Raw genomic sequence first — 22,606 nt, 5'->3', positions numbered from 1 at the left:
TTAAAATTGTGTTCATACCTCCAATGATGGTGATTTTCCAGAGTTTAGATCTGGGCCAAAGTTGACACAGGTTTGTTTGTATTTTTTTGGGGGGGAAGGTCTGTATTATCAGCTTGTGTGTAGCAAAAGATATATGGCTTACCCAAATGTGCTTCAGTGAGAAGTTTAGAGAATGCCTGCTGATGTAATCAGAAGATTTAGCCTGGAGAATAGTAGGCTCAGGGGGGACCACATTGCTGTCTACAACTACCTGAAGGGAGGTTGTAGCCAGATGGGGGTTGGTCTCTTTTGCCAGGCAACCAGCAAGAGAACAAGGGGACACAGTCTCAAGTTGTGGCGGAGGAGGTCTAGGCTGGATGTTAGGAGGAAGTTGTTGTCAGAGAGAGTGATTGGCATTGGAATGGGCTGCCCAGGGAGGTGGTGGAGTCACTGTCCCTGGAGGTGTTGAAAAAAAGACTGGATCAGGCATTTAGTTCCATGGTCTAGATGACTGGATAGGGATGGGTGTCTGGTTGGACTGTATGATCTTAGAGGTCTCTTACAACCTGGTTGATTCTATGATTCTATGGTTAAAACTCCAAAGGCACTGTGAATTCTCATCATTAAAAAGTGAAAATAATCCCACCAAATAGAAAAAATAAACCCAATATTCAAGCAGGATATGTTCAGTCTTGTTCTATGTATTGTCAGTGCACATACATGCACACACACATACATATATATCTATATATCTATATATCTATGTCTATATCCATGTCTTCTGGTAAAGGATTTGGGAGTTCTGGTGGATGAACATAAGCCAAAAATAAGCACCTACAGCCAAGAAAACCAGTAACATCCTGAGCTGAATCAAAAGCCGTATGGCCAGAAGATCAAGAGAGGGGATTCTGCCTCTTTATTCTGCTCTGTTCAGACTTCACCTGCAGTTTTGTGTTCAGCTCTGGAGCCTTCAACACAGGAGGGACATAGATCTGATGAAGCAGGTCCAGAGGAGAGTCATGAAGATGATGGGTTGGCTGGAACACCTCTGCTACAAGGACAGGCTGAGAGAGCTGGGGTTGTTCAGCCTGGAGAAGAGAAGGCTCCACGAAGAGCTAAGAGCAGCCTGCCAATAGCTGAAGATGGCATCCAAGAAGGTGCAGAGGAACTGTTTGCAAAGGCCTGCAGTGACAGGATGAGAGGCAATGGTTTGAAATGAGAGGAGACTCAGATAGGATGTTAGGAAGAAGTTCTTTAGCATGAGAGTAGTGGGACATTGCAGTAATAGGCTGTCCAGGGAGGTAGTTGAGTCCCCATCCTTTGAAATATTCAAGGTCAGGCTCAAGAAGGCTCTGAGCATCCTGATTTGAGTTGAGGATGTCTGGCTGTTTGAGCTAGATTTCTAGCTTAGACACAGGGGAGAGGTGAACATTCGAGGGACAGGCCATATAATGGCAACAATGGATAAGTTAATATCATTTCATTGGAACACCAAGAGCTTTATGTCTGGAAGCACAGCTTGGACCTTCCCCTTGCTGCTTCTGCTTTTTCCACTGCCCCTCCTGCTGTCTTCCCCTGCTGCTGTTTTGGCTGCTGCTGCTTTGCTGCTTCACTGCCACTTGACCCTTTCCCTATCTTCACTAAGGTTATTCTATTTCTCTAGTAGTTTACTTTTCCTGACACTCTTATATTTATACTCTAAGAAACACAATTTCATTTTCCCCTGACTTTCAAAAAAAAATCCATGTTGTGGTGAGTTTATTCTACCAGGGGAGGGATCCACCCTAACCCGGGACAGGATGTCCTTGCTGACCGCGTAGAGGTTGGACTAGATGACATTTGGAGGTCCTTTCAATCCAACCTATTCTATGATTCTATGACTTTTAAGATCTAAATGTGATTTCCAATATCTAAAGCAGAAAAGTCAGTGGATCAGACGCTACTCAGAGACTGAGCACAATAGCGATGGATTTTAGGCTTTTGGTTTCCCATTGAAAGAAGATTTCCAGGTGCTGTATTTTAATTTTTGAGTTGCTGTGAGAACTAACCACAAATTACCCAGAAATAAATTCTACTTAGCAGAATGCTGCAAGATGATGATACAGCTAGTGGACTTCAGCTGGAAACCAGACTGTTGATTGTAGTATGTGAAAGAATAAGGCAGAGAACTTCCTGCAATGCAAGAGGTGAAGCTTCAAATTCATTTCTTTTCAGTTCGTGCCTATCTACATAGTTCCCAATACAGTCAAACAATTAGATGACAAAAAGGTACTGGGGAAAAAAATAAGCAAGCAAAAAATTAAAAAAAGGCTGTCAAGAATTCTTTGTCTTTAATGTAATTTAGCCCTTGTTGAGACTAGGTTTTGGTATTGGTAATTGGCAAAGATGAGCTGGTATTGAACAAACTTGACACCTGGCCCTTTTCACACTCATTTTTCAGTCTTTCCAGATGGCAGAGTTTACTTCTGTTCCCATCTGTTCCTTTTCAGTAAGAAAAAGAAGGGGGGGGGGGGGGGGGGGGGGGGGAAGAAAAAATAAAATCACTAAAACAATGCCTGGCTTTTAGAAGGATCTTTGGGATTCTTTTCAAGCCCTTTGTTCTGGACCACATTCCTGTAGAAGGATGGTGGTGAGGGTATGCATGTTTATTTGCTTCAGAATGAGGGTAAAATGCCAGGTTTTCATTTTCAGGTTCCTTTTTTATCCTGAGATAATTCATCTGGATGAAAAAAAAAAAACCACCAAAAAACCAACCTAAAATATAAACGAAGTTATCACATCAACATATACTTGTAAAAAAAAAAAAAAAAGAGTGAATGAAATAAACAAGTAGGCAAACAAACAAGAGTGGGTTGAGGCTTCTGAGTAAGAGTAGAATTTCATGTGAAATTTGGTTAGTTTGCATTTGGAAAACTCTTTCTGCCTTAGGAAAAAACCTTTTGTGCAGAAATAAGCACTCTTGTTTCCCTGGTTATTTGCAAGAGCTTCTCTGTTGAGTTCTCTGGTCTTGACTCTGGGCTAAATTTTCATTGCCTTAAGATGAACTTATTCCCCGGAGGCGCATTAGGCTTCTTCCATGTAAGTGGGGTCAGAATCAGGCCACTTATCTCCAGAGCTAGTAATAGACTATTCAAGAAGATTCAGCAGGAAAATGATGGAAGCTGATGGATGGGAAAAGAAAGGAAAAAAGAAAACCCACACCAAAGTGGAATCCATTACTGGATATCTGCCAGATAACCAGGAAATCATTTTGGATACTGCTTTGTAGCCTTTAAGTTTCCATGTGTTAGTGAAAAATATCAGTTAACCTGGAGAAAATTCAGAAAGCAATTAGAATAAACAAGCCTCTGAGGGATATTTACAAATAACAATCACAATTACCAAGTTTGTGGACCTGGCTGAGGATATATGTACGGTACTGGATTATAAAGCATTTGTCTCTTCTGCTGTACCTATGGAATCATAGAGTCAGTCAGGGTTGGAAGGGACCACAAGGATCATCTAGGTCCAACCCCCTTGCCATGTCCAGAGACACCCTACCCTAGAGCAGGCTGCCCACAGCCTCAGCCAGCCTGGCCTTAAACATCTCCAGCCATGGAGCCTCAACCACCTCCCTGGGCAACCCATGCCAGGCTCTCGCCACTCTCATGCTGAACAACTTCCTCCTCATGTCCAAGCTGATTCTCCCCACCTCCAGCTTTGCTCCATTCCCTCTAGTCCTGTCACTCCCTGTGAGCCTGAAAAGTCTCTCCCCAGTTTTTCTATAGGTCCCCTTCAGATCCTGGAAGGCCACAAGAAGGTCATCTGGGAGCCTCCTCTGCTCCAGAATCAACCGCCCCAACTCTTTCAGTCTGTCCTCACAGCAGAGCTGCTCCAGCCCTCTGAGCATCTTCGTGGCCCTTATCTGGACACACTTCAGCATCTCCACATCCTTCTTGTAGCAGTGGCTCCAGAACTGGATGCAGTACTCCAGGTGGGGTCTCAGCAGAGCAGAGGGAGAGAATCATCTCACTTGCCCTGCTGGCCACACTTCTCCTGATGCAGCCCAGGCATCTGCTTGGCTTTCTGGGCTGCAAGTGCACACTACTGGCTCATGTTGAGCTTCTGGTCCACCAGCATCCCCAAGTCCCTCTCCTCAGGACTGCTCCCCAGCCACTCACTGCCCAGCCTGGATCTGTGCTTGGCATTGCCTCAACCCAGATGCAGGACACTGCACTTGGTCTTATTGAACCTCCTGAGGTTGGCTTGTGCCCACCTCTCCAGCCTGGCCAGGTCCCCTCTTGACCCCCCTCAATCTACAGAGTATCTGTGAGCAATTTGCATCTGGAGAACTTTGCAAAATAATCCTAGTATTCCTGGAGCAGTTTTGCTAATTGTTTGGATATTCCTCTTCAGCAAGATGCTGCGTTGTGTAGTCATGTCAGTTTGTATAAAGTTACCTTGAGGATCAATGTCCAGGTTGCTTCCAGGCAGATAGCCTGGGAGATGGGCCTAAACGTTTGGCTTTTTTTTAAAAAAAGAGCTGTTAATAATTATTTATTAAAATATTTCTGCCATTTTCAGCAAAGTTACTCTAAATTTTCACTTCTTTCTTAAAGAATACAGTATCACAGAAGGTTAGAGGTTGGAAGGGACATCCAGAGATCATTCAGTACAACCTGGCTGCCAAAAGCAGGATCACCCAAGGTAGTATGCACAGGGATGCAACCAGGAAGGAAGAATACAGGATCACAGAAGGTTATAGGTTGGAAGGGACCTCCAGAGATCATCCAGTACAACCTGGCTGCCAAAAGCAGGATCACCCAAGGTAGTCTCCACAGGAACGCTAACAGGAGGGTTTTGAAGGCATTCAGAGAAGAAGACTCCACAATCTCTCTGGGCAGCCTGTTCCAGGGCTCTGGCACCCTTACTGTAAAGAAGTTTCTTCTCACGTAGAGGTGAAACCTTCTATATCCAAATTTGTATCCGTCACTACTCTTATTACTGTGCAACACCAAAAAGAGATTGTCCCTGTCCACTTGACACCCACCCCTCAGATATTTGTAGACACTGATCAGATCCCCCTCTCAGTCTGCTCTTCTCTAGACTAAACAGCCTCAGGGCTCTCGGTCTCTCTCCACAGGGGAGATGCTCAAGTCCCCCAATCATCCTCATGGCTCTCTGTTGAATTCTCTCAAGCAGGTGCCTGTCTCTCTTGAACTGGGGAGCCCAAAACTGGACACAGAGCCTAAAACTGGACACAATCATTACCTCTAGAAAATAACTCATGAGAAAAAAAAAGGACATTGAAACTAAATCTCCACTCTAAAAACATCTCTTGCTAGCTGTCCTGCTGCCTCCCAGGACTCTGTTGCTTCTAAGAACCTTTATGTGGAAAAATACTCAAAACTCAAACAGGGCCTGGCACTGAAGCTGGATAGTAAGAAGACTTTAAATGGAATGATGGAAGTCTGATTCCTTTTTGAATATAAAATTAGACATGATCAAGCTTTGAGGAACATGATACCTGGCTTGCTGGCTTCTCAGGGCCACAGGCCATATTAAGAGATAATAGAGTCTACTAAGAGTTTGGTTTTGTTGGGTTTAATTCTTCTATTCTGAGGAATTCTACTTGATCTCCCAAGCACAGCAACTTTCTGAGTCCCCTGTGAGAGGAGAGTATCATGCCCTGAGTTGCAGGGCAGACAGGTTGGAAGAGACCTCCAAGATCAGCCAGGCCAAGCTAGCACCCAGCCCTAGGCAATCAACCAGACCATGGCACTAAGTGCCTCATCCAGGCTTTTCTTCAACACCTCCAGGGACAGTGACTCCACCACCTCCCTGGGCAGCCCATTCCAATGCCAATCACTCTCTCTGACAACAACTTCCTCCTCACATCCAGCCTAGATCTCTCCCAGCACAACTTGAGACTGTGTCCCCTTGTTCTGTTGCTGGTTGCCTGGCAGAAAAGACCAACCCCCACCTGGCTACAGCCTCCCTTCAGGTAGTTGAAGACAGCAATGAGGAGAAGATTAAGGTAACGAATGAAGTGACCAAAGATCATCTAAACCAATCAAATTTGCTTAATAGTGGTTCGAAGGACAGGAGCAATAGGCGTATGTTGCAGCAAAACAGGTTCTGCTTCAACACAAGGAGGAACTTCTTTACTGTGAGGGTCACAGAGGCTGACCAGAGAGGTTGTGGTGTCTCCTGCTCTGCGGACTTTCAAGGCCTGTCTGGATGTGTTCCTCTGTGATCTGTGTTAGATAGTATTGTCCTGCTGTGGCAGGGGGGTTAGACTCAATGATCTCCTTGGGTCCTTTCCAACCCCTAACATCCTGTGAGCCTGTGAACATTGAAAAGTCACCAGCTTTTAAATTAGGGAAATAAGGCAAATGAGGAGACTATGAGGGAATAATCTTAAAAAGTAAATAATAGAAACAAGCAAAAAACCCAAATCAAACCAAACCAAACCACTAAATATCTATGAGGGGAAAAAGAAAAGAAATGAATGGGAAGATTTCCTGGTAGAGAAAGCAGGAAAAGTGAGGAAAGTCCAGAATATTTCACTGCACTTGAAAGGCAAATCCTTTTCCCTAAAATGTAAACTCTTCCAAGGGACACCACTCCCTATCCTAGCAGATGTGAAAAGCAGCTTCAGTTTCCCAGGGCAAGGTTTAATTCCATGAAGCTTTTGTTTGCCTTTGGGTTTTTTTGTTCAGTTAAAAACTAAGCAACGCCACAACAATGACAACAACAACAACAAAAAACTCAAAGCAGGACAAAATAAAATCCCAAAATTTATCTTTTTTGTAGTATTTAGACTGATTTGCTTTTTATCACAGCCTGAAACTGTTGCTCTACCAACACAAAAGCCAAACATTTTTTTTCTGGAGTGTTTCAAACCAGCAATAGAACAAGGGGACACAGTCTGAATTTCTGCCGGGGGAGGCTCAGGGGTGACCTCATTGCTGTCTACAACTACCTGAAGGGAGGCTGTAGCCAGGTGGGGGTTGGTCTCTTCTGCCAGGCAACCAGCAACAGAACAAGGGGACACAGTCTCAAGTTGTGGCGAGGGAGGTCTAGGCTGGATGTTAGGAGGAAGTTGTTGTCAGAGAGAGTGATTAGCATTGGAATGGGCTGCCAGGGAGGTGGTGGAGTCACTGTCCCTGGAGGTGTTCAAGGAGAGACAGGATGAGGCACTTAGTGCCATAGTCTGGTTGATTGCCTAGGGCTGGGTGCTAGGTTGGACTGTATGATCTTGGAGGTCTCTTCCAACCTGGTTGATTCTATGAAACATTCTATGAAACTTGTGAAGGCAATTTGAACACAGAAAATGCCAGAGAAGGATGCAAGAAAACAAAGTCCCTGCCCAAATTCACTTCACAAACAGATTTTGTATTAAGAAAATGTTTCAGACTTTAAAGTATATAAAGCCTCATCTAGGAGGAAAAACTTATCAAGGCAATACTTTCTAGAGTTGTTCCAATATGGTGAGATGTTTGCCACATGTTGTAGGAGTTTTATTCCATTAAGTTGTCTATTGCAAATCATGCCTGTTAACAGGAGCAGCCAGACTATACCAACTACTCTATACCATCAGGATGCAGTCTCTCCTGAGCTGCTCTTCAGGTGGCACCTATCCTAACAAACAAAGCAGGATATGGTGTCAAGCATTGACACTCCAAACCTGCTTTATGTTTTACATGCAGGTGCCACACAGAGGTACAGAGGGATATGTACAGAGGGATGTGTACTGAGGGATAAGTACTGTGTACAGTTCTGGAGCCCCAGTGCAAGAAGGATGTGGAACTGTTGGAGCAAGTCCAGAGAAGGCCATGAAGGTGCTCAGAGGGCTGCAGCATCCTTATGCTATGAGGAGAGCCTACAAGAGTTGGAAGTCTTCAGCCTGGACAAGAAAGGGCTTCAAGGAGACCTTGAAGTAGAATCTGAAAGGGACCTACAGGAAGACTGGGGAGGGACTATTGACAAGGTCTGGTAATGATAGGATGAGGAGTAATGGGTTTTAAACTGGCAGAAGGGAGATTTAAACTGGATGTTAGGAAGAAGTTCTTTACAGTGAGGTGGTGAGACACTGGCACAGCTTACCCAGGGACGCTGTGGCTGCTTCCTCCTGGAGGTGTTAAAGGCCAGGTTGAATGAGTCCTTGAGTGACCTGTTCTAGTGGGAGGTGTCCCTGCATGTGGCAGAGGGTTGGAGCTGGATGATCTTTGAGGTCGCTTCTAACCTAAACCGTTCTATGATTCTATGATTCTGTGTTTGGCAGAAGGAAGTGCTCACCACACATGGCCAAGCAGATGTGTTACTCTTATTAGGCTGCTGGTGGTCTCTTCTCACAAGTAAATAGTGATAGAACAAGAGGAAATGGCATCAAGCTGCAACTGGATAGGTTTAGACTGGACATTAGGAAGAATTTTTTCCCAGCAAGAGTGCATTGGAATAAGCTGCCCAGAGAGGTGGTTGAGTCATCAACCCTGAATGTGGTTTAAAGTCTTTTGGATGTGGTGCTTGGGGATATGGTTTAGTGTGAACTTTGTAGAGTAGGGATATCCATTGGACTCAATGATCCTAAGGGGCTTTTCCAAGCTGAAGTTTCTGTGATTCCAAGCTGCTCTCCATCATTTTCCAGCAGTCCTGGCTCACCAGAGAGGTCCCAGGAGACTGGAAACTGGTCAAGGTGATCCCCATCCACAAGAAGATTTGGACAGAGGAACCTGGGAACTACAGACCTGTCAAACTGACCTCAGTGCCAGGGAAACTGATGGAGCAGGTTATCTTGGGGGTGATAAGAGCGCACCTGAGAGATGGCAAAGGGCTCAGGTCCAGCCAGCATGGGTTTAGGAAGGGCAGATCCTGCCTCTCCAACCTGATCTGCTTCTATGATCAGGTGACCCGCTTGGTGGATGTGGGGAGGCCTGTGGATGTGGTCTATCTGGACTTCAGCAAGGCCTTTGACACTGTCCCCCACAGCAAACTGCTGGCTAAGCTGTCAGCCCATGGCTTGGATGGCAACATTCTGTGCTGGGTTAGGAACTGGCTGGAGGGCCGGACCCAGAGAGTGGTGGTGAATGGTGCCACATCCAGCTGGCGGCCAGTCACTAGTGGTGTCCCTCAGGGCCCCATCCTCTTTAACATCTTCATAGATGATCTGGATGAGGGCATGGAGTCAGTCATCAGCAAGTTTGCAGATGACACTAAGCTGGGGGCAGATGTGGCTGGGTTGGAGGGCAGAAGGTCTCTGCAGCGGGACCTTGACCACCTGGACAGATGGGCAGAGTCCAATGGGATGACATTCAATAGCTCCAAGTGCAGGGTGCTGCACTTTGGCCACAACAATCCCATGCAGAGATACAGGCTGGGGACTGAGTGGCTGGAGAGCAGCCAGACAGAGAGGGATCTGGGGGTGCTGATTGATACCCGCCTGAACATGAGCCAGCAGTGTGCCCAGGTGGCCAAGAGAGCCAGTGGCATCCTGGCCTGCGTCAGGAATGGTGTGGTCAGCAGGAGCAGGGAGGTCATTCTGCCCCTGTACTCTGCACTGGTTAGACCACACCTTGAGTACTGTGTTCAGTTCTGGGCCCCCCAGTTTAGGAGGGACATTGAGATGCTTGAGCGTGTCCAGAGAAGGGCAACGAGGCTGGTGAGAGGCCTTGAGCACAAGCCCTGTGAGGAGAGGCTGAGGGAGCTGGGATTGTTTAGCCTGGAGAAGAGGAGGCTCAGGGGTGACCTTATTGCTGTCTACAACTACCTGAGGGGTGGTTGTAGCCAGGAGGAGGTTGCTCTCTTCTCTCAGGTGGCCAGCACCAGAACGAGAGGACACAGCCTCAGGCTGTGTCAGGGGAGATTTAGGCTGGAGGTGAGGAGAAAGTTCTTCACTGAGAGAGTCATTGGACACTGGAATGGGCTGCCCGGGGAGGTGGTGGAGTCGCCGTTCCTGGGGCTGTTCAAGGCAAGATTGGACATGGCACTTGGTGCCATGGTCTAGCCTTGAGCTCTGTGGTAAAGGGTTGGACTTGATGATCTGTGAGGTCTCTTCCAACCCTGATGATACTGTGATACTGTGTGATACTGTGATGATTCTGTGACTCTATTTAACACATGGACTTGTAAAGTGTAAGTATTTGTAAGTATTTACAAGGCTAAAAGCAATATGTAGGACTTTCAGACCCTGACAGCATCAGGTTAATTTTGCTTCTATTACTATCAGTGCTAAAACTTCCATTAATTCTGCAAAGAAGTGTCAACTCTGTGTATGAAATTCCTGGGTTTTGAGCCCTAGGGTCATCAGGTTAAAAAACTGGCTAGTCCTTACTAGTGTCAAGGAGTTCTTAACTGCAGCTGCTTTCAACTTTTTGTATGTCTGAAGAACCTATGAGGTAGTCCTGTGAGCTGGAGATATTTTAGTCACAGAATCATGGAATGGCTTAGGCTAGAAGAGCTCTTAGAGATCATCTACTCCAACTTCCCTGATGTGGGCAGGGACACCTCTCAACTAGACTCAAAGCCTCATCCAGCCTGACCTTCAGCACTCCCAGGGAGGAAGCAGCCACAACCACTCTGGGCAGCCTGTTCCAGAGTCTCACCACCCTTGTAATGAAGAACTTCTTCCTAAGATCCATTCTAAACCTACTCTCCCTCAGTTTCAGACCACTCCTCCTTTTCCTCTCTCCAGACACCCTGATGAAAAGTCCCTCTGCAGCCTTGCTGTAGGATCTTTTCAGCTACTGGAAAGCAACTTTAAGGTGGCCCCAGAGTCTTCTCTCCTCTAGGCTCCCTCAGTCTATCCTCATAGCAGAGATGCTCCAGACCTTAGAGCATCTTTGTGGCCCTAAAACAGGCACTCCTCATCAGATGGAGAAGGTAAGAAAGAAATTGTTACATATAAAGACTGAGAGTGGTTTAAAAAAATAAATGTGCAGAAAAGAAAAAGACTTAGAGTGGGAAAAACTAAACTTAATAAGTCTAGGGAAAATCAATTCAAAATACCTATATTATATGTCAGGGAGGAAGTAAAAAAAGACATCATGCTTAAGATCAGCTATCCATGATTCAAACAATAAATCAGTGCTGAAATTATTATAGAGAAGTTCATTTACATTAGAAGAGAGAAAGAGAAGAGAGAACTAAGAAAGCTGGCAAATCTGGCAGCTCGTGGCTTGGACAGATTCACTCTGATATGGGTTAGGAACTGGCTGGTGGGCAGAGCCCAGAGAGTGGTGGTGAATGGTGCCACATCCAGTTGGCAGCTGTCGCTAATGGTGTGCCCAAGGGATCAGTGCTGGGCACAGTCCTGTTCAATATCTTTATTGATGATCTGGAAGAGGGGATTGAGTCCAGCATCAGTCAGTTTGCAGATGACACCAAGCTAGGAACAAGTGTGGATCTGTTGGAGGGTAGGAGAGCCCTGCAGAGGGACCTGGCCAGGATGGATGGGTGGGCAGAGGCCAATGGGATAAGACTTAAGAAGGCCAAGTGCAGAGCTCTGCACTTTGGCCACAACAATCCCAAGCAGCACTACAGGCTGGGGACAAAGTGGCTGAAGAGCAACCAGGCAGAGAGGGACCTGGGGGTGCTGGTAGATAGTAGCTGAAGACGAGCCAGCAGTGTGCCCAGGTGGGCAGAAGAGCCAATGGCATCTTGGCCTGCATCAGGAAGAGTGTGGCCAGTAGGACAAGGGAGGTTATTCTGCCCCTGTACTCAACACTGCTCGGGCCACACCTTGAGTGCTGTGTCCAGTTCTGGGCTCCTTGATTCAAGAGAGATGTTGAGATACTGGAATGTGTCCAGAGAAGGGCAATGAAGCTGGTGAGGGGCCTGGAGCACAGCCCTGTGAGGAGAGGCTGAGGGAGCTGGGGGTGTGCAGCCTGGAGAAGAGGAAGCTCAGGGCTGACCTCGTTACTGTCTACAACTACCTGAAAGAAGGCTATAGCCAGGTGGAGTTGGTGTCTTCTGCCAGGCAACCAGCAACAGAACAAGCGGGCATACTGGTTTTGTTCTAGGAGTGGGTAGCAAAGTGGGGAACAGTAGAGAGAGGACTCACAGAGACATGTTTTCACGTTATTCCAAAGCATTGCTTAGATATTTCCACTGTCTCCACATCTAAGGAGCAATTATTTTTATGTTTGTTCTTACTTTATCTGTTTTATTCCCCTAAGGCATCAGTTTTATCACTTAGTATTCCTGGAACCAAGCTCAGCAGAGATCTCAGTGTCTTGTGATACAAGGAGTTTGCCTCAAATCCAGCATACTGGGAGAACAAGTTACATGTCTCCATCAGATTTATGAGATCTATATATGATAGCTAAACCCAGTAACATCTGATCTTGTTCTGCAATAGAAACCAAAAACTTCTCAAATCCCATCTCTCAAGGGGACAAAAGCTGTTTTTGTCGTGGAGAGTGCTTGTGCACCTCCTGGCTGAGACAGAAGCTACAGGAGAGGATGCTATCTTAAAACTTGTCTAATCACAGAGTTATTCAGAAGCAGCTATTGGACTTAAATTTCACTCACAATCTGAATTCACTACTGAGTGGACAGGAGCCTTTAAACTTCCACACAGAATATAATGTGTTTTTTCCCTTCTGTATTCCTCCAGTTGGGCCAGTTACCTGATAAGTGCAGGATTTTGCACTTTGGCCACAACAACCCCAAGCAGCACTACAGGCTGGGGACAAAGTAGCTGGAGAGCAGTCAGGCAGAAAGGGACCTGGGTGTACTGGTAGATAGTAGGCTGAAGATGAGTCAGCAGTGTGCCCAGGTGGCCAGGAGAGCCAATGGCATCCTGGCCTGGAGCAGGAAATCATGTGGACAGTAGGATTGGCAAAGTCCTTCTGCCTCTGTACTCAGCACTGGTTAGGCCATACCTTGAGTACTGTGTCCAGTTCTGGATCCTTCAGTTTAAGAAAGATGTTGAGGTGCTTGAACGTGTCCAGAGAAGGGCAGCAAGGCTGGGGAGGGGGCTGGAGCACAGCTCTGTGAGGAGAGGCTGAGAGAGCTGGGGGTGTGCAGCCTGCAGAAGAGAAGGCTCAGGGATGACCTTATTGCTCTCTATGTCTACCTGAAAGGAGATTACAGCCAGGCAGTCTTTGGTCTCTTCTCCCAGGCAATTAGTGACAGAACAAGAGGACACAGCCTCAAGTTGTGTCAGAGCAACTTTAGGCTGGATGTTAGGAAGAAGTTCTTCACAGCAAGAGTGATTGGCTTTGGAATGGGCTGCCCAGGGAGGTGGTGGAGTCACCATTCCTGAAGGTGTTTCAGAGGAGGCTGGATGAGGTACTTAGTGCCATGTTTTAGTTAATTAGAAGGGTTAGGTAATAGGCTGGACTGGATGATCTTAGAGGTCTTTTCCCACCTGGTTAGTTCTGTGATTCTGTGAGCAAAGCTTTATAGGGCATAGCCTAGAACTTAATATAGTTAACTTTCTTATATGCTAACTCAGCTAATGTAAGATCAAACATGTAAAATCTAGAGCAGGAACAAACCCCAAAGGAAGGAATCAGTTAGTAAAAGGTGAGAAAGAGCAACTGAGAAGCAGCACATTCCTTACTGTGGTTCTCTTATATGTAACACACGTGGATGAAGCACATAAAATGTTGGAATAGTGCTGCAAATCTTGCCCCGTAGGATGCAGTCCTTAGGAACATTTTGTTTCACCTCTGATCAAGGTTTGCAAGAGATAACCCAAATGAAGCCTGTTCTGTGGATTCTGTACAGGTAGCGACTCCCTCTAAAGTACAGACTGGCAATGAGTTATGCATGCTGGTCTTCTAGCACTGCCTGGTGGTAATGTGGAATTACCTGCTGTCCTTTCAGATGCACTGAAATGCAACCAGTACCTTACTCTCTTGAGCTGAAGATGACTACCAACGTAATTGGTTTCCATTTGGACAGATACACAACATTCTCTAGCAGCACACCAATGTCCTCATTCACACATCTATTTGGTGTACATTTCCATACAAGGAAATTTCAAACACAGACTTAAATTATATTGGGAAAAATTGGGAAATACCCTTTTGCATATGTGTAAAGAGGTGTAGAGAAGAGGAAAGATAGAGGAAGATAAGAGAGAGACAAGTATGTGATCTTGTTCTGATCTTTCTAAATGCTTGCTGCCCTGAAGGAAACAGTCACCTTACAAGGAAGATACTTGTACCCCATCAAGGAGAGAAAGGAGAGTCTTAACTGAACTGCGTGCTTTTTTTCCTTTAATTCTTTGGGAAGTATAATCTTCCTTGAGGCTTTCTATGGAGAAGTCCCCTTCAGGACACACAAGCAGCAATGCAGCTTTCTATATTCCCTCCAGCACTCATTTCACAACCCTGAAACTACTCCATATCCACCCTTACCACTTCCCTCTTCACACGCACATCCCATCTGTCCACTCAGAAAAGCAACTTATCCCCACATCCCCCACCGACAGATGTATGAGCAGGGATGGCTGTTTCCCACACAGAAACAGCTGCCATCCACCTCTGTCATCCCTACCCACACGCTGCTTCTTTCCACTGCCCACTTCTAGTCGCCATGAGGAGCCAACCGCACATGGTGCCTCACCAATGAACATCTGCAGGGACACCCAGATGTTCCAGCCCTTGCAAACAGCTGCAAAGGAATCCAGGCAGGCACAAATCCCCCACGTTTTTTGCACTCAAGCGCAGATTGGGTGCTCCTGCTTTGATCCCGTTCCTGCAACCATCCAGCACTAATTTTACCCATCGATGCCTTTCTCTTTTCCTAGCCAGCTGGCAGGTTGATGCCACCGTTTGGTTTTTATTTCCTCGGTGGTTAGACAGGGAGGGTGCAGAGCAGAGGCCTGGCCATGATGGTGGGCAGTGCTGGTGGCAGTGGATAGAGCAGGCTGTGGGCTGTGGATTCAGCCCAGGGACTAGGACCGCTGGCTGCAGTCACGCATCTCCCCCTCATGGACAACAGCTTCACTGCCCTCACTGCCCACAACCTACAGTGCTTCACCTTCCCAGATGAGGAAGGGCTTTTCTGTTGTCTACAGCCAGCTTCAAGCAGCATCAGGAAAAATTATCCACCTAGAGAGCTCAAACTGGAATTCACAGTAGGAAACCAGGTCATAAATAAGACAGCAGGTTCCCAACACAGCCTGTGGCTGCAGAAGCCTATTAGCTAAGTATTTTACAGGCTCCTTTTTTTTTTTTTTTTTTTTTTTTTTTTTCATTTTCCCCCAGGAATTAATCCTTGGAATAAACCAGAAAGTGATCCATGAGCTTTCATGTAACTGATGCTATGTAAGTTCTGGGCCCAGAAGCTTCAGCCTTCAAGCCTACCAGTTCAGTTCAGTCAGACTGTCTTCCTCCCAGTGCAGGTTTCACTGGATTACTCACAGTCTTCTGATCAACTCTGGATGGAAATGAGCACTAGGCAGTGTAGGACAGTGCTAAAGAGGACGCCAAGCCCTGAGGCAAGGTGGATAATTTGAAAGTGCTCAGTCGAAGAGATTTGAAGAGCAGGTTGTTGTCAATGTATGCGGTTGTATTGAATGGAAAGCTGCTCTTAGCATTTCCCTCTTACACCCAAGATGTAGCCTGTGTTTTCAATCTTCAATCAGCTGCACATTACTGCTTTGAGCCATGAACCATAAAATCATAGAATCAGACAGGGTTGGAAGGGACCATAAGGACCATTTAGTTCCAACCCCATGGGCATGGGACCAGGACATGGGCTGGGACACCCTACCCTAGATCAGGCTGCCCAGAGCCTCATCTAGCCGGGATGAAGAAAGCCTGTATTTTCTTGTGTTGTTTGATTGACATCTGTTCTCCTTGTGTGTATTTCAACCTGATGGTTGTCCATCCAACGGCCCTGTTGATCACCTAAGCAGCCCTGGTAAGCGGTCCTAGAAAAAATATCTCTGCTGCTTTGTCCTAGCCCTAGTGTACCGAAGTTTTAAGGCATGAAACTAAGGTAGATTGATACATCTCCAAGTACAGCTGGTGTAAATATTTTAGACATCCTGGGATTTTCTCAGGATTATTCAGTAAATCTTTAGAACAAGCCTGCAAAAGCTCCAGAGGGAAGGCCGCCTGCTGCGCACATCTCGCAGGAGGCAAGCACATCTAGTGCACGCTTGGTCCTACAGCTACCCACGCACCAAGCCATTTTCTCAGTTAGTCATCTTTCCCTCCCCTCTTTCTCAATGTAAACATTGCCTCTTAGTACTCACGAAACTCACCTCTGCTGCCTTCCTTACATAACTCATTTCGACACGGAGCGCTGTGCCACAAAGGCAGTGGACACGTGACTCTTCAGCCAGCCTCCAATAGCCATCACACATAGCAGCCCTGTTTCCTGGGTGCCTGTGTGTAGCTTCCATGCACTCGTATGCCACTTACAGCAACCCAGCACCCTTATGTGCCCCTCAAGGATTTCAGTGTCTTGCTGTAGACCAAACGGATCATTCTTATCACATGCCTCACTCTACGGCTCTGCCAGGTGCGCATGCACAACGCCAAAGACATCTCTCCCTGATCCACACACAACACCAACACCTTGCATATCCACACAGCTATTGTCACTGGCTATATGCATTTATCTGTGCTTCCTCTTACCCTTCCCTTGCGCTTGACTCCCAACCTGCTTTCTGGCTTCTGTTTGTGCACACACAACTCCTTGCACACTTAGAAAGCCTTCTTTAAACTAAAAGGCAGATAACTACATATGGCTTAAGCTGTCATAAACTTCTTCTCACTCCTCATCACTCATCTCTCCCCCCATAAGCTGTTTTAATTCTCTCAGGCCCCACATCCAGGTCTGCAATCCTTACCTGTATTCCCTCATTTACTTAAAGTGTGCTATGTGGACAAATCTCTCTTATCAGGCACAACTTTTAACTCCTTTCACTTCCCCTTACAGAGCCCTTACAAGCAGGCACAAATTGGCAGGTACTTTTCTTGCTTACACACTGCCGTGTGTCAACCCACGTTATGTTTCTCACCCCTCGTAACACAAACTGTCACTCCCATTCACTTCCACTTCATGCCCTTCAGCTCCTAACTTCACTTACCTCCCCACACACTTCACACTTTATATTCAACCTCAGTGCAACCACATGGTTTATACAACCCTCCAGGTAGTTATCCCTCCCATTCCTTCTCCTCCCACCCTTTATATCTTTAGTCATTTCTCTGCTAGCACATTTGTTCCGTTCCCTCTTGCTGCTTCACTTAGCCAGTACCTACCACACACTTAGCTAGTACCTACCACAGAGCTGTAAGCACATTTGTAACGTCTCTCCTACCAGAAAACCAATCCTTTTTGCTTGTGTATGTATTCTCCTCCTCCCACATTCACTCTTCACGTTATTCCATACTTTTCCATTGTTTTCCTCCATTGCTCTCCCTGCAATACATTACCTGTTCTTCCCCTATGTTATCCCAAGCACCCAATAAAGAGGCGTTCTACTGACCAGGCCACTCTTGCACTTTTGCACTGCTTCCTTTGCTTGCCTGTGAAGAAATACAACTCCAAATTTCTTCTCACCCTGTGCTCTCTTACCCTGTACCTCACTAAGCCCCCTTTTGCTCAGGCATCTTTTCAGAAAACCGAGCTCTTAATTTCATCCTTATGCCTCCTACATTCCTCATTTTTTCCCCATTCTCATGCTTTTCAAGACCTGCCACATCTTTATATTCCTCTGACAGTTCACTCTTCCCTCCTGATTTCTCTTGCGTTTTCTTACAGCAGCTCCACACATCTTTTTCCCAGTTCTCTCTCGCTTGCAACCAGGCAGCAAAATCCAGCAGGCTTCCAATCTCCTTTGGGATTCTGTTAAGCAACTATTACCCCCTCACAATATGGTTACCTATACTCTTTTTCCATCACCACACCCTATCTCCAGCTCACTTTTTCATCTGCATTCCTCTTCTTGGCACATGTTTCCATCACCATGCGAGCCTGCCCTTTCATACACTTAATACCTTCCTCTCACATACAACTTCATATTTATTTCCTGACAGAATCGAAGGTGTCTCCTCTAGACACCCCCCACAATCATTATGTAGGTGATTATTTTCCATACCTTTCTCCAAATAGACAATAGTTCACATTTTCCTTCCTCCTCCAAACATCCTTTTTGCCCTGTGCTTTCACCTTTTCCCCTACACTCCCACTCCATACCCAACCTCCCCCTTGCTGATCCTAGCATCCTCATATGTCCCTTTCACATCCTCGCCCAGCCTCCAGCCTGCGCCTTTTTCTATCCCTCTCAAATCATAACTTCCCCTTCTGAGCTTCTAAACTTTTTGCCACCCACAAAGATCCTCCTTTTCCAACTGACCTGCAGCAGTTCCCCTTTGAAGTTGACCACCTTTGTATTGCTCACCTGCCCTTATTACTCCAATACACAATGCTTCATACATAAGAGTTTATTTTTAACATAAACCACTTTCCCTCCAAATTCCTTGTATCTATCTTCCTGTATACCATCTAGTTCTTTCCTGGAAAAGAAAATAATAGTAACAATCCTAAACCTGCCAGTATTGCATAATTCAACACTTCCACACAAAGCACTCCCCTTCTGGCTCTCCTCTTGCACTCTCTCTTCTCTATATTTTGGTTACACCACCTGCAGTGATGTCCAATTTCCCTTCCCTTGTCATGCTCACACACAGAGCTCCTGGCATTTGCACGTGTATCTCAGACCAGTCTTTACTACCAGCAGCTTGGAACCACTCTGAACTCTTCCATTCTTTACTGCTTTTGTCTACCTTGCTACAAAGTGAGGTGTTTCATATTTTATTTCTCTTCCCCTCCCCCTTCTTATTATATCTCATCAATAGACATTTCTTGCACCACTCCTCCACTTGCAGGCTTGCACAAATCAGGTATTTCTGTGCCTGAGAATGTCTCTCCTATTTGCCTGAGTACTTTCCTGAAGGCACAATGTAAAGGCAAACTTTGCATACCATTTGCACTTCTCATGCAACAAATCACACGAGTCTAAGAGCGAAGAGTGCTTTCTGAAAGGTTGTAGCTCATAAGAATTGACTGGACCATATAGTACACATCCCTGTCTATTTAAAAGGGGGGGGGTGTGGAAGGGGGGAGGGAGGCGTGGGGGGAAGCGACCTCCCCCTCACACTCACAGAGTCATCTCTAAATAACTGGTTTTGCAAGATGGGAACCAGAGAATGCACACATAGCAGCCCTATTCAATCCAAAATATCCATCTCTCCAGATCCTGCATATTTATAGTCCAAGAGATAGGACCAAGGCAGAGCTTTCCCGTTTATTTTAATGAAGGATTAAGAACTGATCAGGGAACTATCTAAACCATTCAAGGACTTTTCACCCTCTTGGCTAGTAGCAGTTTTGTGTCTCCATAAGGACTCGCCAGTAACTGGCGCTTTAAGCTGCATTTCAGCTGTTTAGATGAGAAACAGCTTTCTATTTTGCTCTCTATATGTGAGCCTGTGCTGATTAGTTATGTGCTGCATTCCTAGAAGGCAAACATTGGAAATTGCAGCGTAAGAATAGTTTTCCTGCCATCCCAGTGCAGAGCGAGTGTATCTTTTCCACCTAGACACAGATGTGCAAGGGAACCTTTGATCTCCAGTTCCTTCCAGAGAATTTAGTGTTTGGATTTGAGGAGAATAAGAATTGATTCAAAGGCCATGAATAGAGTTTCCAGTGTCTGGTATTCACACACATACACTTCCCCAATAAATAAATAAATAAAGGCAGGGAAAAAAAGGCAAGCAAGCAAAAAGAGAAAGCTTCAGTGTAGTTAGTTACCTGAGACAGGCAAGGTCTAGAAATTGGGAATTTTGACTTTGCTTGTCATGGGCTCTAACTTCCCCTGAGGGCAAGAATGCTACGTGTGCTGGGGCTGGTTCCTGCAATCCTCACTCAAGATTTGCAACCCCTTTTTGTTATACCTGAAGTTGCTGCTTTCCCTCTTAAAATAAACCTGAGAGTTTCCTTTGATTTTTGCCTCTTAAATCAAATTCCTTTAGCACCTCATATTTCTCCTGGGTTATTTTCTTGCCAGGGACCTGAACAACAGTATGCAGAGCAAGAGGAGAGAGAGCAACCTCAGAACGAAAGCTATAGGGCAAGTAGGAGTGGGGGAAGGAGGAGGCACAACGGATAAGACAACATTTGGGACAGATCTACTGCTTACCAGACCCCCTCACCCCCCTCTCCATTATACTTTTTTAAAGGACATCTCTCCCCCCCCACCGCCTTCCCTCCCCGCCCTCTTAGGACCCTATTAGAAAACGTCAAATTTCCCTTACCGTGGTAGGAGTAACCATGGCATCCGTGTGAATGTTTCCAGAAAAGTCGACATGAAGAGAAAGGTGGATGTAAATCTGTTCATTCAAAGTCCACAAAGTTGGTCTGCTTGGGTTGTGCAGAGTTGCTCTATGGGAGAGGAGCCTTAAACTCTGAGTCCCGTGAACATAATCTGCTCGATTATAACAAACCAGCTCAGCCAGATGGCTCTGTGCTCTGCAGATTAACCCCTTTATTGCCACGCTCTGCTTTCTCTACCTACCATTTATAATAACCTTGCCTGGTCAGGGAATTTCCCAGAATGGAGATTTTTCAGGTTTTTAAATGACAAAGCTGTCATAAAAGCTCATTTGTTTTCCCCTATGTGCTGAAAAAAAAAAAAAAAAAAAAAAAAAAGGGAAAAAGAAAGAAGAAAAAATGACGTGCCTCTTCTCTTCTCTTCTCTTCTCTTCTCTTCTCTTCTCTTCTCTTCTCTTCTCTTCTCTTCTCTTCTCTTCTCTTCTCTTCTCTTCTCTTCTCTTCTCTTCTCTTCTCTTCTCTTCTCTTCTCTTCTCTTCTCTTCTCTTCTTTCTTTTCTTTTCTTTTCTTTTCTTTTCTTTTCTTTTCTTTTCTTTTCTTTTCTTTTCTTTTCTTTTCTTTTCTTTTCTTTTCTTTTCTTTTCTTTTCTTTTCTTTTCTTTTCTTTTCTTTTCTTTTCTTTTCTTTTCTTTTCTTTTCTTTTCTTTTCTTTTCTTTTCTTTTCTTTTCTTTTCTTTTCTTTTTCCCCCTTCCCTTCCTTTTCTTTCACTTTCCGTCTCTTTCCTTTTCCTCTTTTTATTTCTCTTTAATAGATGTATTCTTTTAAAGTCAGTTGAAGACTTTATTCCTCTTCCTGGCAAAATCTTTTCATACCCTTAAGAACAGTATTATCACCAGGGAACATTTTAGTGACTTCTTTTGTTAAATCATAACCATCTCTCCCGGACTGCAGCTCTCAGAAGGCAAAGTATTTTATTGCAAGAATGTCTCTGTGTTTGCACTCTAATGGTTCATCCACTGCCCACCCCCAACTCCCCAACACCCCATTCTCTCCTACTCCCTCTGTCTCCCACATGCACGCTCACACACATGTACACGCACACCCTGCGGTCAAACCCCCCAGCATGTGTTGCTATTCTTACCCATCTTCAGGACATGTAAAACAGGTGAAATAGAGAACTAGAAAGCCACAAACCTCTGCTCTCTCTCTCTCTCTGGCTGCTCTTTTTTAATTTGTTGCTTTGTTGTTTGGGGTTTTTTTTTCCTAATTACTTCCAAATCTTAGACAAAATACTTTTTTGCTTTTTTTTTTTTTGTTAGCCTTTGTGCCAATCAAATTGTAACCAAAACAAGAAGCACTGAGAGAAAATATCCACAGTTCAGAACAGACCTTAGAATGGATTTGTGTCCAGTTATTCCTCCTGTTTGCATTTGCAGATTAGCCCACGAAGTAAAGGATGGCGAGTGCCAAAAACATGGAAAGTTCATCAGCAACCAGCAGCGACTGGCTTCCAAACTTTTTTATTTAGAGGGATGGCTCATAGAGATGGCTGATAAATTTAGCTGCATGCCTCTAAGTCTCCCTCTAAATTTACATGCTTAAGTCATCTTTCTTCTCTGTTCGATTCGTGCAGAATCAAGCAAGTCGTAACCCTAAGAGTGTGGTCATGTAGCCTGTGATACAACACTTTGTATCCAAGAGTCACCAGACTGTTCCGTAAAGAGTACTTCCTTTACGGGCTCAGGAAGGGTTTTTATTTTCCCATTTGCTCTCTAACCAAGAGATACTTTCCCCCTCCTCCCCCCCCCCCCTTTTTTTTAAGGATGATTAGCCCTCCTCGTGCTGTTAAAGCATCGTACCGTCTTCTTCAAGACATTTTCTTCTGCCTAGATATTTGGCAGAGTTCTATTGAAGCATTTTCCACTGCAGATTGAAATAGGGTTGGTCTGATTTGTTGTGGTTGCTTTTTATCTGATTTTTTTTTTCTTCCCAACCATGAAACAATTCTATTTAGGGAGCTCCATAAATTCTAGCTGTCCGACCGATTCTGTCCGAGTTCCATGTTCCCTCTACCTTCTCAGATGAAGGAAAGAGTCATCTCCCATTATTGCCTACTAAGAATTCTTTATCTAAACTCTGCCAATCAAAAATCTGCTCAAACCTCAAATAGCTTTTGAGTCTTTTTAATCTTCCCTGTTTGTTTGAGTGCTGTTTCCATCCTTTTGAGATCTTTTACAGCTAAGAAGAAAGACTTAGAATTAAATCTTCTGTCCTCTCCCAGTCTCAGCACTCTCTTTGGACCTTAGAAACACCTACAATGTCCCTCAGCTTTTAATCTCCTGAA

At 45.3% G+C, this 22,606-nt stretch overlaps 1 protein-coding gene across 1 annotated transcript in view; it reads right to left on the bottom strand.

Moving 5' to 3' along the window:
* Positions 1–20,600, bottom strand: part of NTF3 (neurotrophin 3) — a 94,635-nt gene extending 74,035 nt beyond the window's left edge. Inside the window, exon 1 of the mRNA XM_064142360.1 lies at positions 20,247–20,600. Within this exon, the coding sequence (XP_063998430.1) occupies positions 20,247–20,264 (18 nt within the window). The 5' untranslated portion in view covers positions 20,265–20,600. The remainder of the gene's footprint in view (positions 1–20,246) is intronic.
* Positions 20,601–22,606: the final 2,006 nt, after the last annotated feature.

The sequence above is a fragment of the Pogoniulus pusillus genome, chromosome 4 (assembly GCF_015220805.1).
Source record: "Pogoniulus pusillus isolate bPogPus1 chromosome 4, bPogPus1.pri, whole genome shotgun sequence".
Classification (NCBI taxonomy): Eukaryota; Metazoa; Chordata; class Aves; order Piciformes; family Lybiidae; genus Pogoniulus; species Pogoniulus pusillus.
Note: the sequence above shows the minus strand (reverse complement) of the source record. Positions and strands in the feature narration are given on the sequence as shown.